The 16,683-nt window shown below is 37.8% G+C and overlaps 2 protein-coding genes across 2 annotated transcripts in view; both read right to left on the bottom strand.

The window, feature by feature from the left end:
• Positions 1-4,430: 4,430 nt before the first annotated feature.
• Positions 4,431-16,683, bottom strand: part of LOC136068821 (photosystem II stability/assembly factor HCF136, chloroplastic-like) — an 18,051-nt gene continuing 5,798 nt past the window's right edge. Inside the window, exons 5-6 of the mRNA XM_065776534.1 lie at positions 5,983-6,098; positions 4,431-4,853 (exon numbers count right to left, since the gene is read on the bottom strand). Of these exons, the coding sequence (XP_065632606.1) occupies positions 4,787-4,853; positions 5,983-6,098 (183 nt within the window). The 3' untranslated portion in view covers positions 4,431-4,786. The remainder of the gene's footprint in view (positions 4,854-5,982; positions 6,099-16,683) is intronic.
• Positions 8,391-16,640, bottom strand: LOC136068826 (uncharacterized). The gene is made up of 4 exons (XM_065776544.1): positions 16,129-16,640; positions 15,118-16,023; positions 9,542-9,724; positions 8,391-8,973 (listed from the first exon to the last, which is right to left on the bottom strand). Exons 1-4 carry the CDS (start codon positions 16,636-16,638, stop codon positions 8,776-8,778), a joined length of 1,797 nt encoding a protein of 598 aa, XP_065632616.1. The 5' UTR covers positions 16,639-16,640; the 3' UTR covers positions 8,391-8,775.

The following is a 16,683-nucleotide window of genomic DNA, read 5'->3' as shown; positions in this document are numbered from 1 at the left end:
GTGCCCAATCATCCAAGGGGGCATATCCCAAACTATCGGTTGGTCTTAGAAGAGCAAACATATACTCTGACTCATGTCATCGAATAGGAGGATCTCTGCCAAGAATATAAGGTGTAGGAGGTACATGCATCCTCTACCCCCGCATCTCGTCGATCAGAATGTCAATGTACCCATAGAGCATGCCTATCTTAACCAGGAGCTGGCCTTTATATCTCTCTCTGTGGCAATGGCATAAGCCTCCCCCTATCTCTGCCATCGATCCCTTTCTCGAGCTAATGATCTGGTAATCTCCACCTACACATACTCATCTCTACCGGTTATCGTGCCCTCGAGCTCTCTTACCCTAGCTTGTAAGGTATCTACATGTAACCTTAAGTGAGTCTCTAAAGTCCGACGTGTGTGTGCTATGCCACTAACATTCTGCCACCACTCATAGAGAAATCATCGATGATAGGTCTAGTCGAGGACTGTAGAAACCAAGTGACATAATTAGTATCCTCTGTGACGAAGCCCTTAAAGGAACCTGTCCCATAGTCAGGGTCATCCAAAATCATCGTGTAATAAGAAAGCTCACAAGGTAGGTCCCTAGGTACTCTGAAAGCTGGCATAACCTGATGGTAGCTCCTCTCAACTAAGAAGAACTCCGAGCTCGATAAAGCCTAGAACCAACGCCACACACGCAACTTAGCCATAGCAAGGGTGACCTCACGCCTAGCTAATAGCCACCTATCAGAGTGGTTGTTAAGTATCTCACCCCAGGTGATGCAATCCAGCACATCGCCGATGATGGATAGCTGTGTCAAAACGATTATGGTGATCGTGTAGAGGGACCAGGCATACACCCTAGGATATATCTTTAAAGAAACGCCAAAATAATGTAGACACAAGGCCAAGATATGCTCATATTCCCACCATGTCAAAATTTGCCTACAACCCTCGAGGCTCCTATAACTCTATCACGAGGCCTGCATCAGGTAAGCAACAAAGAATCTATAAGAAAGCTCCAATTATAGGCCCCTATATCTGACGTTACTTTCATGGCTCCCAGCAGCCTGCAAGTTAGCATCAACCGGTTATTGTCAAACAGGCAACTACCAAGGAAATAGAAGAAAAATTGCCTGAGAGCAATGTCATCCGACTCAGCCTCCCAAGGTTTTTTCAGCTTCAGCCACTACATACAGATTTGAGGCTTCTCGGTAGGACAAAAGTACCATCTCATCGCTCAAGTAAAGGATAGAGAATGCCCAAAAGCTCGCTCATGACTTCGAAGTCCACAAACTCGATCGGGATCGGATACCCATTGAATCTAAGGCCTAAAATGGCCATCTAGTCGAGGGGAAGGACCACATGCTAGCCACAAGTCAAATGAAAGGTGCCAGTCTCTACATGAAATCGTTGCACCAAAGTTTATGCTATCGCATGCCTCATGGTATAGGGCGGAATCCTCAGGGACTCCTCAAATACTTGCTTAATCAAAAACCCACGATAGCGTGCATCCATCCTGGAGTTAAACAAGCAAAAAGCGAATGTAGACCAGTCTCCCCAACCATGAGTCCTGTCAGTAGCCTATACTCAAAATCAAAAAAGGTACCAGTTAGCATGCATATCTACATATCCAAATTTGACAAGTGGATGAGAAAAAGGAACATAACTGACTCCACCTCACAAAGAAGCCTTAGATGCTTGACTCCATGTCTGCTGTACATCTTGTCAATGAAGAGTTTCTCTAATTTGTGGAAGTTCTTGTAGGAATATCGTTCTCTTATTTTATTACAGCCACCAAGATATACTGTCTAGGCATCATGCAACATTAGGGATTCGAGAAATGCAAAATGAGAACAACAAAAAGGGTTGTTTATGCAATTCCCTAGTATTTTGATGAGGCATTGTCACCCAGATGTTGAGCAAGCAAGTGGACTCTAATTGTGTCACCACAACTGTTCAGATGCTTTGTCGTCATTATTCATTGAAGCATACAATACGAGTGACATCGCATTGGCTTGATTAAAGCATGTTCCTAAAAAGGAAATTGAGTTGAGTGGAGTTAGTGACACATCAAGACTATGCCAAGCCCGATAAAATTGTAAGTATTTTGATCCTCATTTGGGACCAAATTTGATCCCTTTACTCTTCCACCATGGTTCATATATTGGCGTTCATCGTGAGCAAATTCCGACGTTGTATCACTAAAGTAGCCAAAGTCGATCTTCCATGCATTCGAGGACTACAAAGTGAATCACCAAAGCTGAGGTGGTTCTAATATTGATGGGAATGATCCTGGAAAGGAGATGGACAAACTTAGACAAAGAATTCTCTCATGGCAAGATCCAATAAAATTGGAGACAGTTCACATCTCTCCCTAAATGAAGACTTGGTCTGCCTTTTTTCCATCATCAATCTGGAGATCAAACTTCAAATAAATGCTTCAAGTAGGGAGTAGAGATCATCTGATGATCTTGCGATAAAATTGTGTTTGGGGTTATGCCAAAGCTCAGGATGTTGTTGAGACTACTGATCAGACATCCATTAAGGGAGTAGAGATCGTGCAAAAAAAGCTACCTGTGGTATTTTCCATGGTCTCTCAATCACTTTCACAACTTAATGAGGGATTTAACTACTGGGTTTGAGGATTTTTGTCTCAAGAACCTAGACTTCCCGAAGGAGAAATGAGCTTTTATTTGAAGAAGATCCGAGGGAATCACCTAGACTTCCCAAAGGAGAAAGTAGATTTCTCCAACAAGAAAACCAAAGGATACACCCACTGAGGCAAGCTAAAGAACACCAAGTCCAAGTTGGTTAATTTTGCTTAGGAGATGTTGGGTTCTTTTCACTCTTTTAGGATGCTTTGACAAAAGATCTTGCAGGCTGTATGACTCGACTCCAACTTCTGGCTAAATTCCTCTCCTAGACTTGCAGTAGCTAGTCTTCGTTGATAGTGTGGGGGTTGCGAGATGAATTTTTTGTGGTCTTATGGGAATGAGACCACTAATATTTTTGAACATTTACTTTTTTAAACCAATGAGCATTCCATATGTTGCCTTACCTCTTTGATTTAGTTATATCTTCTGCAACGATGAGATCTAAATTTAGATTGTTTGACTAAAATAGAGATTGAAAATGGTGGAATGAATTTTCTTTTCAAAATGTTCTTTTATGGTTGCCCAACTTTTTACTAGAATTTTGTCTGTGTTAAGTTTACTTAGTTAAGACAAATAGGCCACATTGGACATTTATCACAAGAAGGATTCAAAGATCGAAACCTTTTTTGCTAAATTTTTTATAAGTCTGATTAATGAGTGCTCTTAAGGAATTTATTAATGAACTATTTTAGAAAATTTTTAGTATTATTTTTATTAGAAATATTTAGCAGTTAAAAAATCAATTACTTTTTTTTTTTCTTCCCATAAATACTTTCTAAATTAATGCCTTTAGGGCATCTGTTAACATTTCACTTCTTTTTTTTTTTCTTTTTTTAACCTATAGAAGCATAGGAGTTTAGTTAACCTAGTATAGGAGTACAAACACCTATACAAAAAAATAAAATAAAATAAAATAAAATAAAAATAATCACAATATGCTGCTAATGCTCAAACCATTTTTCCCTTAGACTCCCGAATACTTTGTGCATGAGGAGAGGTCAATTTAGCTACACGGCCCTCAGCATACCTATATAAAACTTGAATGTGAGAAAACACATCTATTATAGCATCATCATCCTAACATTCCATCTTTATAAAATACAATTGGTGTATAGTAGTAAGTACGTGGGCGGATATGATTTCGCTTCTTTCACAAAAAGCATGTTTTAAAAATTCAACACAAAGAAAGAATGCTACATGTATAGCATAGGTATAATAACACGTTATTTTATTTTTATTTTTTAAATCATGATAAAAAAAATAAAAATAAAAAAGGAAACTATTGCCAAATACTTTTTAAACAATAAATTGATAATCTTTGTATCCAATACCGTATCTTAATTATCTAACTCTGACAGGATGCAATGGTCTGAAAAATATTGTTACTATGAGTTCCTCTTTGAAGGACTGCACATTTGGCAAGGGATTGCTACTTCAAAAAGTAATAAGTACATGACAATTACAACATGGATAAAATATAGTTACAAAATTGATTGTAACTTAAAACTACAATCTTACTCAATATCTTTTTATTGAAGATAAATTTTGACAAATTCACCATTGGATTACATCTTCTTCTTATACTTTCCATGCTTGTAAAAATTCTAGAAAAATAAAAATCAATAGCTATGTCATCAATAAATTGTTTAAATTGCAACTTTTTGTAGTTTAAAATTATACATAAAATATAAGCTTATAGATCATATAGTATATAATATCTAATTGACACAAAATTTGACATGTGTATTAAGAGCATAAATAACATGCAATTTAACGGTTAGATTTTCAAAATATATAATAATATTTATTTTATTAAGGTTGTAACCTTAGGCTGCAACCAATTTTGTAACTAACCTTTACCCTTAAAACATTAAAAGATGAAATTTAGGCTCCTCTTCACGGCATTGCACAACACACCATGAAGGCAGAATTTAGCAGTACAAAATTGTTGGCATGGTTAAGAAACCTGCACATATTCAACTGTCAACAAAGTAGTTTTACCACTCAAAAACCAACAAAGAGGCACTTCCAATTTCTGTTTGCCATTTTTGACCATCAACCTTTTAAGGTAATGACATTCCAAGTCTCTTTCTGGTCTTTTTTTTTTTATTTGGGTTTTGAGTTTTCATAGATGTATGATTACAGCTTCATCCAAGATAGCGAAGCAAGACTCCATCATTTCCTAGTACAAATCCTTTCCTGTCGTTGATAAACCTGCCACAGATAAATTAATAAGCCATCAAGATCTTATAATGACTAATGAGGGTAAGAAGTTTAACCTAAAATTTTAAAATATCTTCTAGAATTCTTCAAAAAGAGTACAAAATCATATGCATTTATTTCTTGTTTGGTGCTATTCCAGATTTATTTGCTTTCCCCTTCATTTCTCTGCACAACATATATATATATATATATATGTATGTATAAAAATGGACCGAAAAGAATGGAGACCTTATAATTACATTGTAGAGATGGTAAGGGAGTAAGCATGTGCATTAATATATATATATATATATGGGTTCAAGTTACTCCTGGTATAAGAATTGCATCTTTTTTGGACCATTGATTTGTATTAAATCTAAGGATGGTAAAACACTCATAAACATATCATTAATGTTTTCAAGAAATTAGTAATTTAAGGCATTAACTCTTCTTATTAAATGTAAAAGAAAAGAAAAAAAAAAAGCATTGATTCTCCTAATGGATTCATTAGACCCCAAATCTCTCTCTCTCTCCATTCACAAATGGATTCATTAGACCCCAAATCAAAATTTTAATTGCTGACTTCTCTCTCTATTCTTAAACTTGAACCCAAAGTAGAAGACAAATTGATAAGTTTTTATTTTTTATTTATTTTTTGCCCAATTCAGAATACCAATATGTCATGATTTCTAAAATATACAGCAAAAGTAATATTAAGTTGAACCTGGGAGTGTTCTTACTAAGGGCCAGCTTGAGGATTTTGAGTGCAATGAAAAGAGTTTTAAATATTTGAGTGCTTTTAATGAAACAGATTTTGACCTTTTAAGGTAATTCAAATTTTTAAAGAACCATATGTCCTCTATGGAGATATACCAAGAGAGAGAGCCCATATCATGGAGGATATTAAGCTTTAACTCTAGGGAGAGAGGAAAAAGATGATGACGGGGAAAGTGGAGGATTAATGCTCTTTTTTTTTTAATGACTTAAATTACTAATTTGAACATGAGTGTTTTTTCACCCTTAGATCTAATACAAGTCAATGGTCCAAAAAAAGTGCAACTCTTGTACAATTACACTAGGTGTAACTAGAACCCAATCCATATATATATATATAGGCAAGTTATTAAAGGGTTACACTCACTTCACTGAGTATAGATTGGCAGCAATATTATCAGCTGCTTTGTCACGGGTCCATGTCTTGCCACCGTTAGTAGTTCTCAGTAAGATCCCACTTCCCCCGGCCGCCCAAGCCTCTTCCTGCACAGCAAAATCATAAGGGGTCTGGACCAGGATTAAATTTCTAAGCTCACTTATAATGCAAACATTCTCATACTTTAATGCAAATCCAGTTCTTTGTCACTATGCCTCAACCTCAGTGCTTTGGAATGGGCCCCAACTAACTTTATTTTTTTAAAAGAAAAAAAGATGGGGTGGAGAGGAAAGGGGGGGGGTTGTTTAGTCTTCGTTATTAGCCCTGCTGGTAACTCTCTTTTCGAATTCTATGTAGATTAATTCTCACTAACCTTTCATCCTTTATATAAGGCTTTCCGGGGGATGGTTTCTCCATACTCCATGAACTTCCCAACACAAACAGAAAACAGCCATTTCAGCTCCCCAAGCCCCTTTAATAACCCTGCCGGAATTGTGACCGGAGTTGGCAGATATGGGGCGGCTTTGGGCGGGTGTGAGGACATCCGTGCTAAGAGCCGTTGTGACCGCAGCCCCTACTGGGCTTTCGGCGCGGCAGAGTCTAGGCGTAACACTGACAATGCCGTACGTAGTGGCCAGGAGGGATGTCGCTGAAGTACCTAATGTCTTTCCCCGGAGCGCACCCCCGACGGAGGAGACGCGCGAACTCATGTCATGGCTGGTGCCCGAGCGTTGCCGTCTCCAACGGCCAACGCTCGTGAGGATTAGAGAGAATTAAGGGAACATCACGGGGGAGGGCGTCCCGGTGCCCTACATCTGCTCCTCGCTTTGTTCAAGCTCCGCTACACCGAGAAAGGAGTTGTTGGTGGCCTTGAAGCAAGCCAGCCTCAGCCCCCTTCCCCCATCTTATTGTCAAGTTCTCCCATTCTCTTGATGTCAATAAGAGCATGGGTTGACACTTCCCTCTAGTTAGTTTTTGGACGAGTCCACCTGGGCCTCTGATTGTAGAACTAGCTTGTAGGAATAGTTTTAAAACACGCCTGCCTGAGCCTCTGATTGTACATTGTAACTTTTTGTTTAATAAAGTAATGCGCAGTTTTTTTCTTTTTTTTGTTTCTGTTGGATCTTCTGCTTTGAACTTTTATCTTTCTGCAACGTCTGTTTGGTAGTTCTTTTTTTTTTTTTTTTTTTTTGCATCACCACCAATCTTCCGTACAACGATTACTTAGAACGATCGCCTGTTGCGCTGGCCAGCGCACTAATCCTTCCCACAGACGGCGTCAATTGTAGGGTCAGTTTTTGTTGCCCAAGCCCAAAGGATATGGGTTAAAGGCCCAACGAACCCAGAACAATGAATTTGTAGAGAGTGAATCGAAGGTTTAGGCGCTGGCCGGCGTTCACGAAGCATGAACTCTTTTCTTTTATTGAAAGGTACTAAGACTAGTTTACAACTGGGGGATGCTCCTCGGCCAATGGCCGAGGAGGTTTTTTCTTCCCCCACAAAAAAAAAAATCTCATTTTTACACTTTGCTTCCCTTCCTTATATATCTCTCACTCTCACCCTTCCTTCTTCCTTCTGTCGATCATCTATTGGTCTTCTCCCTCACCGTTTATCCCATCAAAGGTCATATCCGTGCTCAAGTGGTTCACCCTGATCGATGTTGCCCTGTCAAGGGGTTACATCCCCATTAATGTGGGCAGGAGGGTCAAGTGAGCGTATTCAATGCAGAGGTGACAGTCCACCCAGGGCTCGCTCCTTCGCCGTGCTTCTGCCGCCGACGCGTGGCACCGGGCCCTTCTCCTCCTCGGATATTCGAAGAGTCCTGTGGTGGGGCGGCCTTCGTGTTTTTCTGAGGTTTCGAACGACTGAGGACAGGGTCATCCTCGGCGTAGGCCATTTGGGCCTGGTTTGAAGTGGACCGAGGCTACCCGATTTTCTGGCCCCACAATATATATATATATTTTAACATAATATTATAAGTAATAGAATTATTATATATTTTATTAACTATTTTTATCATTTTAAAATTATTAATTAATTTTTTATAACATCATTGGTCCAACCCAACCAAAGCATAAAATTGAGAACCACTCCATTTCTAGTTCTTTGACCATACTGGTTTTTAAAACTGTGATTTTAATATAATATATAAAAAAATTAAGAATGGGATGTAAGTTGTATTGTGAAAATGGTTATGTAAAATAGATAAAGTAATCTTTGGTGAAAATGGTTATGTAAAATAGATAAAGTAGTCTTTGGTGATACAAAATGCACATTTTTTTTTGAAGAAGGATGTTAATGTCTAATGTAAAACTTCTATTATAATTATTTTTTTATTTTTTTTATTTTTTGAGAAGAAAATAGAAAGCCGCTAAAGTAAAACTTAATGGTATAGCACGAACGAGAAAATGCACTGCATGGTATTGGTGGGTTTATGTACACCAAATGCTTCGATTAGTCAATAATTTTAACTATACAAGGCATCAATTTCCAGTTTCTTAAATTGACAAATAACGCCACTATACTATATGCAAAGGACAGAATGAACAAATAACATTGAAAAAACATAGCTACAAATTCTATTAATATAAACAAATTGAGAATCAGTTCCTCAATTAAACTAAGGGAAATTAACTTCGCCTGCTTCAGTCATTTTCCCCCAATGTCTTGCACATCACGTCACACCTTCTGTAAAAATGAGGTGAGAAGATCCCAGTTTCATGGACATAAATCTCTAACACTATTATATAAGAACACACCCCCTTTCCAAGGAATCGGGGGTTGTCAGGGCCGAAAAATTCTCATAGTTTTTGTGACCTGGAGCCTACAAAAGGGACACTTGGAAACTGCAGAAGAGCATCTACGACAAAGTACATGGCCACAGGGAACTATTGTCATATTGACTTCAGCACTCAAACAAACTCGACAAATCCATGCCGCCTTTGCTGAATCAGCTTCTTTTGCAGCAACATCAGCCTTTTCCTGCGTTATTGTTCCAAAAAATGACAAATATTTAGTAGAATTAAGCAATCAAAAGATTTGACAATCAATAGTCCCCATATTTAACAATCTTATTGATATGCAACCCAAAAATCTTATCTTCCAAATGATTTTATTAATCAGTTGTATTGAAATGCTGTGTTTCATTCCATATGTTTCTAAACATTCATTTAGGAATCCCAGATTTATATCCCACATGTTTCTAAACATTTAGATTAAGGTAGTTCGAGTTTAGGAATCCCAGATTTATATCTCCAGGCAGGCCCTAATAATGTCCAGGCAAAGTCATTTATAGATCCAAAGAAAATCAAAACTATAAACATATATTAAGTAGGAATATTCAAACATTTTTTCACTCAGTACCACATTATGGGCAAAGCTGAATGACTGGTGGTTCAGCTTATAAAATTATATGACAACCTACACGTGGCTACTCCCTGATATCTAACTTAAACATTATTATTTCGAAAAAGTCACATATGTGCTCCTACCATTGTATACTCAAACTATGGATGACAAAGGATATAATTTAAAACTGCAAGCTACAAACCTGCTCAAGTAAAAATGCTGCCCGAGAGTCCTGTAATTGTTCTTGCAAGGTTATGGTTCTGTGCAATAGAGACTGCTGCTCCACATCCATGTTGATCCCAGCTGCAGAAAGCATCTCATGAACTGCCTGCACCAGTTCTGCAGCTGAGACTCTGCCAAACTGAAGTTCTTTACCAGGCTGCAGCTGTCCACAAAGAAAACCTTCAGTTTAAGGTGTATGACATCTGACCATTGAAAAAGTACCGGAAAGTCCAACAGCATGAGCTCAATCAAACAAGACCCAGGCTCAATACATGACTTATGACAATGATTCCTCCATAATTATCAAATATGGAGGAATCAAATATTTTAAGTAGTTGATGAGCAAGAAGCCGCTACTTCCAACTCCACATTTAAGTTTCTATACCAGAGCCTACAAAGTCAATAAAGTCTTAAAGCCTATAAAGAAAATGACGAAAAAATTCCATTCCAAAGCCTATAAAGTCTGTGTTTTCTACAAACTGTAGCTAAACTAGATAGTATACAAGCATGGGAATAAGAGATTGGTAATTGAGTATAGCAAATACATAGAACAAATTAAAAAAAAAGGGGGTAATTAAACCAAAATAACCCAAGACGAAAGTAAAATTTTCTGTATGGTTTATGATGACTAAATGGGAGTCATATTTGACATCCATTACTCTGATATGATCAATCTATGTATCAAGTAGTCTTGAACTAGAATACATGTACAGAGGTGGATGACATTGTTGCAGAATCATCTGGATAAGTTGCTTTCTTTCTAATTGCAGCAGCAGCATAAGGCCTTGTTATGAGTATATAAAGCTAGGGGCAAAAGAGTAAACTCAATGTATACCTATATATATATATATATATATATCAATAATATGTTATATGTTAGGGTTAATTTTAATAACCCAAAACATATGTTTTCTCCAAAACATAGCCATTCTCTTCTGTTAACCCCACAGCCACCACCCACCCACTTTCCGCTGCCGACAACCACCAACCAGTGACCACATGATTCGCGCATCACTGTTTTGTTGTCGCCTGACAGCGACATCATCATGGTTCTAGTCTTCTTCCTCCAGTGACCCACTTGCACATTTTTTCACCACCAGCCGTAGCTCCGACTTTGCACGGCCGCTGGAATTCCAGCCTTGGGTACCGATCTGTCTTTATTTTCTACTCATTGGCCTCTCTATGTTCTTTGTTGGGTAGCCTTGGGTTGGTTAAAAGTGCTGAGTTTAAATATTTCACATTGCTATGGAATTGTTTGTGTGGCTGTGGTGACAGAGGAATGTTGATTCAACTTCTGTTTGTATGATTTGATCTTTTTTGGGTAATCTTTGCTGGGACTTTATTTGTGGTTTGATCCATACCCAGTGCTGGTTTGGTGTTGTTTATGTCTCTGAGAAGATTTGTTGGATTTGTTGGAGTGGCTGTGGTGAATGGTCTTTGGACTTGCCGATTATTGGAATTTTTTGGTGTTGAATTTTTTTTTTTTTTTTTTTTTTTATTTGTAGTTAGTTGGCTTTAGGTCCACTAGTTTCTTATTTATTGTGAGTTTGTTGATCAAATGGCAGCTATGGAAACCAAAAATGGTGTTCAGCCACTAATTATTTCTTGTCTCTAAATATGTTATCAATTACTTCCATTTGTCTTAATGGAAGTAATTATGCTCAGTGGGCCCAGGCAATTGAAGTGTTTCTTCTTGGTAGAAAGAAGTTTGATTAGGTGATTAATGAACCCTTTGTATCTACGAACTCTAAACATGCAAATTGGAGAGCCAAAGATGCACAAAATAAGGGTTACTTATGGAATAGCATGGAGTCTAAGATCAGTTGTAATTTGGTTTTCTTACCAACTACTAAACTTGTTTGGGAACAGGCCAAGGAGCTTTACTCTAGAGTTAACAATTTGAAGCGAATTTATGATCTTCATCAAAATTATTTCACCTTGAGTCTTAGTGATTTGTTTTTGGAAGACTATTATAACAAGTTTAAGGGTATATGTGAAGAACTCAATATTTATCAGCCCATCTCCTCTGATGTTAAAACTATGAAGAAACAACGAGATTCTATGAATATTGCTCACTTCCTCTTTGGATTGCCTAACATTTTGGATCCAGTAAAATCACAAATTTTAGCTAGTCAAGACCTCCCTTCATTGAGCGAAGTTTTTGGTAGACTTAGACAGGCAACATTATCTGACGACTCTAGTACAGCTACATTCCCTTTTTCTAGTAGTGATGCATTACCTTCTAGTGATAAATCTACCTTTGCCACTTCTATGGGGAGTACTACCATGGAGGTCATGACCAAGAAGGTCGCGGGACGTGAACATGGCTTTCATAAGTGCACTTATTATTATTGTGAGAATCATGCAGCAGACTTTTGTTGGAAGTTGTATAGTAAACCCTTAGTGAGCTAGTTTTCAAATTGAAGAACTGCCTTCACAGTCACTTCCACCATCATCCAGAGTCATCTCTATTCCTGAGGAAGAGTACCATCGCATCCTGCCTATGCATTCTAACTCTATTCAGTCTAGTTCTACAACTACTTTGGCTCACCAAGGTACTTCCACTACTTGTCTTACCACTCAAGAACCTTAGATCAATTAGGTCAAGTGCTACTGATCATATGATAGGTACCTTAGGTTTAATCTCTAATCTTGACCACTCTAGCAGTCTTTCCAATGTTACTTTGGCAGATGGCTCAGCCACTACTGTTTCTAGTTTGGGCACTGCCAATCTCAATCCTAATCTTTCTCTCTCTTCTGTCTTATATATGAGCGAACCCCCCTGTCTCAAGACGAGGAAGATTCTTGGTGGAAGGCATTAAGCCTGTAGACTTTACTACCTAGATTAGTGTGGTGCTCAGTGTGGTTCTTCCAGTTTAGTAGTTTCTCACTTGTCTATCTCACCTCTTCAGCATCATTGTCACAATGTGAAGCATGTCAATTGGGTAAACACCATAGGGTGCCTTTTGTCTCTAGGCGTGAGAGTCGTGTTAGTAGTCCTTTTCATTTAGTTCATTTTGATATTTGGGGTCCAATAAAGACGTAGATATTTTGTCATTTTTGTTGTGATTATTCTAGGGTCACTTATTTTTATCTTATGAAAGAAATGTCTGAATTGTACTCAATTTTCAAATCAATTTTTATAGAAATAAAGACTCAATTTAACGCTTCACTTCATATTTTTCGATCTGATAATGCTCATGAATATTTTCATACATCTTTGTCTCAATTTTTTGATGACCATATAATTCACCAATATTCATGCCCCCGTACTCCACAACAAAATGGAGTTGCTGAATGCAAAATGCGTCATTTCTTAGAAGTCACTCGTGCCTTATTGTTTCATATGCGTGTTCCTAAATCATATCGGAGTGATGCTACTCTAACTACCTGTCACCTGATTAATCGCATGCCATTCATTGTCCTAGGTGGTCAAATCCCTTATACTGTGCTTTCTCCTAATGCACCTTTGTTTCATCTATCTCCCAAGATCTTTGGTTGTGTGTGCTATGTTCATATCTTAGGTCCAGGAAGTGATAAACTTGATCCTAGATCAATTTAATGTGTTTTTTTCTTGGGTATTCTCATACTTAGAAGGGATACAGAAGTTATTCACCTACTCTTCGTTGTCATTTCATTAGTGTTGATATCACATTTGATGAGTCTCAATTCTATTTCTCTCCTTCGGTTGGTAGTAACAGTTTTCCTCCTTGCCTTCCTCACTTACCACCTGTGTCTCATACTAAATCTCCTTCTTAGAAACCACTCTAGGCATATCGTCACTGGCAAAAACCTCCAATAGAGACTTCTTCCCTGCCTAGTGATCTGCCTCTTGATCCTGACTCTCTTCCAATTGCTCTACGCTAAGGTAAGCGTACTTGGTCTTTGATTACTCTTCCTCCAAGGAATATTACTGTTGTCTGTCATTGGGTGTATATTGTGAAGTACTTGTTTGATGGTTCTATTGAGCGTTTAGAGGCTCACTTGGTTGCCAAAGGGTATACCCAAACATATGGTGTCGACCATTCAGAGACATTCTCATCTGTTGCTAAAACTTCTTCTATTCAGATTTTGATCTCCTTGGCTTCTAATAGAGTTGGCCACTGTTTTAGTTAGATGTTAAAAATGCCTTCTTGAATGGCAATTTGAAGGAAGAGGTATATATGGAGCAACCTCGCAGGTTTGTTGCTCAGGGGGAGTCTAAAAAAGTGTGCATGGTCTTAAACAATCTACAAAAGATTGATTTGGTAAATACAGTAAAGCAGCATTAAAGTTTGGATTATGGCGTTGCTATTCTAATCACTTTGTGATTTCTCATACCTTTGCAAGAGGAAAGACTTCACTGATGGTATATGTTGATGATATTAGTGATGACAAGAAGGGTATTGATGATTTGAAGAGATTCCTTTAAAACTCATTTCAAACTAAAGATCTGGGTAAACTTCGTTATTTCTTGGTGAGTTAGCATGATCTAAATAATGCATCAATCTATCAAAAAGAAAGTATGCGTTGGATATTTTGGAAGAAACTGTCTTGTTAGGATCTAAACCAATGGAGACTCCTATAGATCCTAATGTCAAATTGTATGAAGATTGAAGATCAGGGGGAGCTGATATCTAATCTGGAGAGAGACCGTTGTTTGGTTGATAAACTAAACTATCTCACCATTACTCACCCAAATTTATTATTTGCCGTCAATTTTTTGAGCCAATATATGAAAGATCCTCGCCTTCCACATTGGGAGGCAGTTATTCGAATTGTGAGGTATCTTAGAGCACATCTAGACCGCAGTCTTTTCTATAAAGTTAATGGTCACCTATGACTAGAAGCCTATACTAATGCGGATCAAGATCACCATCATATAGAAAATCCACTACTGGATATTGAACTTTTCTAGGAGGAAACCTGATTACTTGGAAAAGTAAGAAACAAACTATTGTTGCCAGATCTAGTGCAGCAGCCGAGTATAGAGCTATGGCACACACATCATGTGAGCTTACGTGGATTAAGCATTTACTTGAGAAATTAAAATTTGTTGTGAAGTTGCCTATGACTATGCATTGTGATAATCAAGCAGCAATTCACATTGCCTCCAATCTTGTGTTCCCTGAGCAAACTAAGCATATAGAAGTAAGTGTCATATTACTCGAGAAAATAGAAGATGGTGTAATTGCTACTCTGTATGTTTTCTACAAGAGTTCAAATTGTTGATATGTTTAGCAAAGCTTTATGTAAGACTCGTTTGAGTTTATTATGTAAAAAGCTAGGATTGTATGGTATATACTCTCCAGCTTGAGGGGGAGTGTTATGAGTATAAAGCTAGGGGCAAAAGAATAAACTCATTGTGTGTGTGTGTGCATATATATATATTGATATATATACATATATATATATATATATATATATATCAATAATATGTTATATGTTAGGGTTAATTTTAATAACCCGATACATATGTTTTCTCCAAAACAGGTTTCTTCCAAGAGAAGGAGAAAAATAAAAACAAAAAGCAATAACCATTTATACATAAAAGTGATAGACACAGAGAGGCCAAACCTGGGATCTTGGTCTTCCCCCACCAGAACTTTCAGGCACCTCAATTTGAGTCCTGCTATCAATTACTGTGTGGGAACTATTCAGCAAGGTTTCTGAGGAAGCATCATTTCCCATTGATATGCTCCTGAATGAGAAAACTTGTGAAGAAATAAGAGGCTGAGTCAGCCCTGGTGCAATTTCCACTTTGAATCTATATAGTGCTTGGCCTGCAAATGGCCTAACATCCTCTGGAACCCGACCATATTTCAACTTTTCTCCGTTGTGTGATCGCCAAGCCACAATTTCTCCAGCATAAAAAGGTCTTAATGGGTGAAATTGTACTTGTAGAGCATCTTGAGGCAATATTTCCATGCCTATCAAACTAGCAATTCCACTTGTGGGTTCTTTCTTCTCAGCACAAAGCTTCAAAACATCAATAATTGCAGATTCACAGCCTACAGGACAGGACAATAAAGATCCGATGGGTAATAGGGTTGGAGAGCCTAAAACCTGGCTCACAACAATTGCAACAACATCAAAAATGGATATATAGGCTGGCGGTTCAGCGACTAGAAAACAGGCATTTGACCTGCTAACAAAGTAAAGGGTTCGATATTGGGAGTCATCCTCCCACTCTGGAATCCTGGAATCCTTAGTTGTACTTGTAATGCTGACAGAGTTTGGAAGGAGCAAAAAATGAGTATGGAGGCACTTAACAAACTGCAGCTTCGCTGCAACACATTCTAGTGAATTTTGTATGGTTTCTAAAGTTAAACTACTAATTGCAGCAATGTGACCAGCCATACTATTTACAACAGTCTGTACAGCAAACTGAAATGATCTGCTTAAAAGCTTCTCTCTGATGGCTGCAAGTGGAACCAATCCAATGTATTCCAAAGTCTGTAAATGTTCCCCAGGATCTAGTTCCTACAAACAGATGCAGATTTTTCCAAATCAGTATGAAAGAAAGAAAAAGAAAAAGAAAAAGAAACAAGACACTGAGAATAAAAGGACTTTTAGAACATCAGCTACCTCTATGACTACATCAGAAAGCTTTTTGATATCCAGGACTGCACTTATTCTGTCTGGAAGATCTGGGTGAACGAATCTTAACCTAGAAGTGTCGATGCATTTGACAAATTGGGAGCCAAAAGCATCAATATATACACAGGATTTTGCATGCACAAGTCTGCAGCCATCATCTGGGACTATTGCTTCTGATTTCCAGATAGAACAATTAGACTCAACAGTCTCATCACAGACAAAGTCCAAAATTTCCATCACGGCACGGAGTTCATTTGGATTTAAACGCTGATATCCACAAGCTTTCTGAAGATTTAAAAGGAGATCTTTTGCAGAAGCATCTGATAGAACATCCTGAAGTCCCAAATCCTTGAGAATCTTTACGAAAGGAAGATATAAAGAAGGAAGTTCAAATGCAAATGGGGACAAGTTAATTGTCAGATGCACAAAAAGAGAGTTTGCCTTCACCAAACGCGTTCCATTTGCAGCAGGCAGAAATGCCACTCTCTGCAACTCCATTATATCTGCATGAAAGAAAAATTAATAATATATATATATATATAT

Source organism: Quercus suber, unplaced genomic scaffold (genome assembly GCF_002906115.3).
Source record: "Quercus suber isolate HL8 unplaced genomic scaffold, Cork oak 2.0 scaffold_136, whole genome shotgun sequence".
NCBI classification, from domain to species: Eukaryota; Viridiplantae; Streptophyta; class Magnoliopsida; order Fagales; family Fagaceae; genus Quercus; species Quercus suber.
This window is presented reverse-complemented; position numbering and strand designations above follow the sequence as displayed.

What these genes read in the sequence shown, in the direction of transcription:
- LOC136068826 (XM_065776544.1), bottom strand. Translation starts at nt 16,638, where the DNA reads ATGGAGTTGCAGAGAGTGGCATTTCTGCCTGCTGCAAATGGAACGCGT. An exon ending in GGGGAAGACCAAGATCCCAG is followed by an intron (nt 9,725 to 15,117) that starts GTTTGGCCTCTC and finishes CTTTGTGGACAG; the next exon opens with CTGCAGCCTGGTAAAGAACT. An exon ending in CAGCATTTTTACTTGAGCAG is followed by an intron (nt 8,974 to 9,541) that starts GTTTGTAGCTTG and finishes ACAATAACGCAG; the next exon opens with GAAAAGGCTGATGTTGCTGC.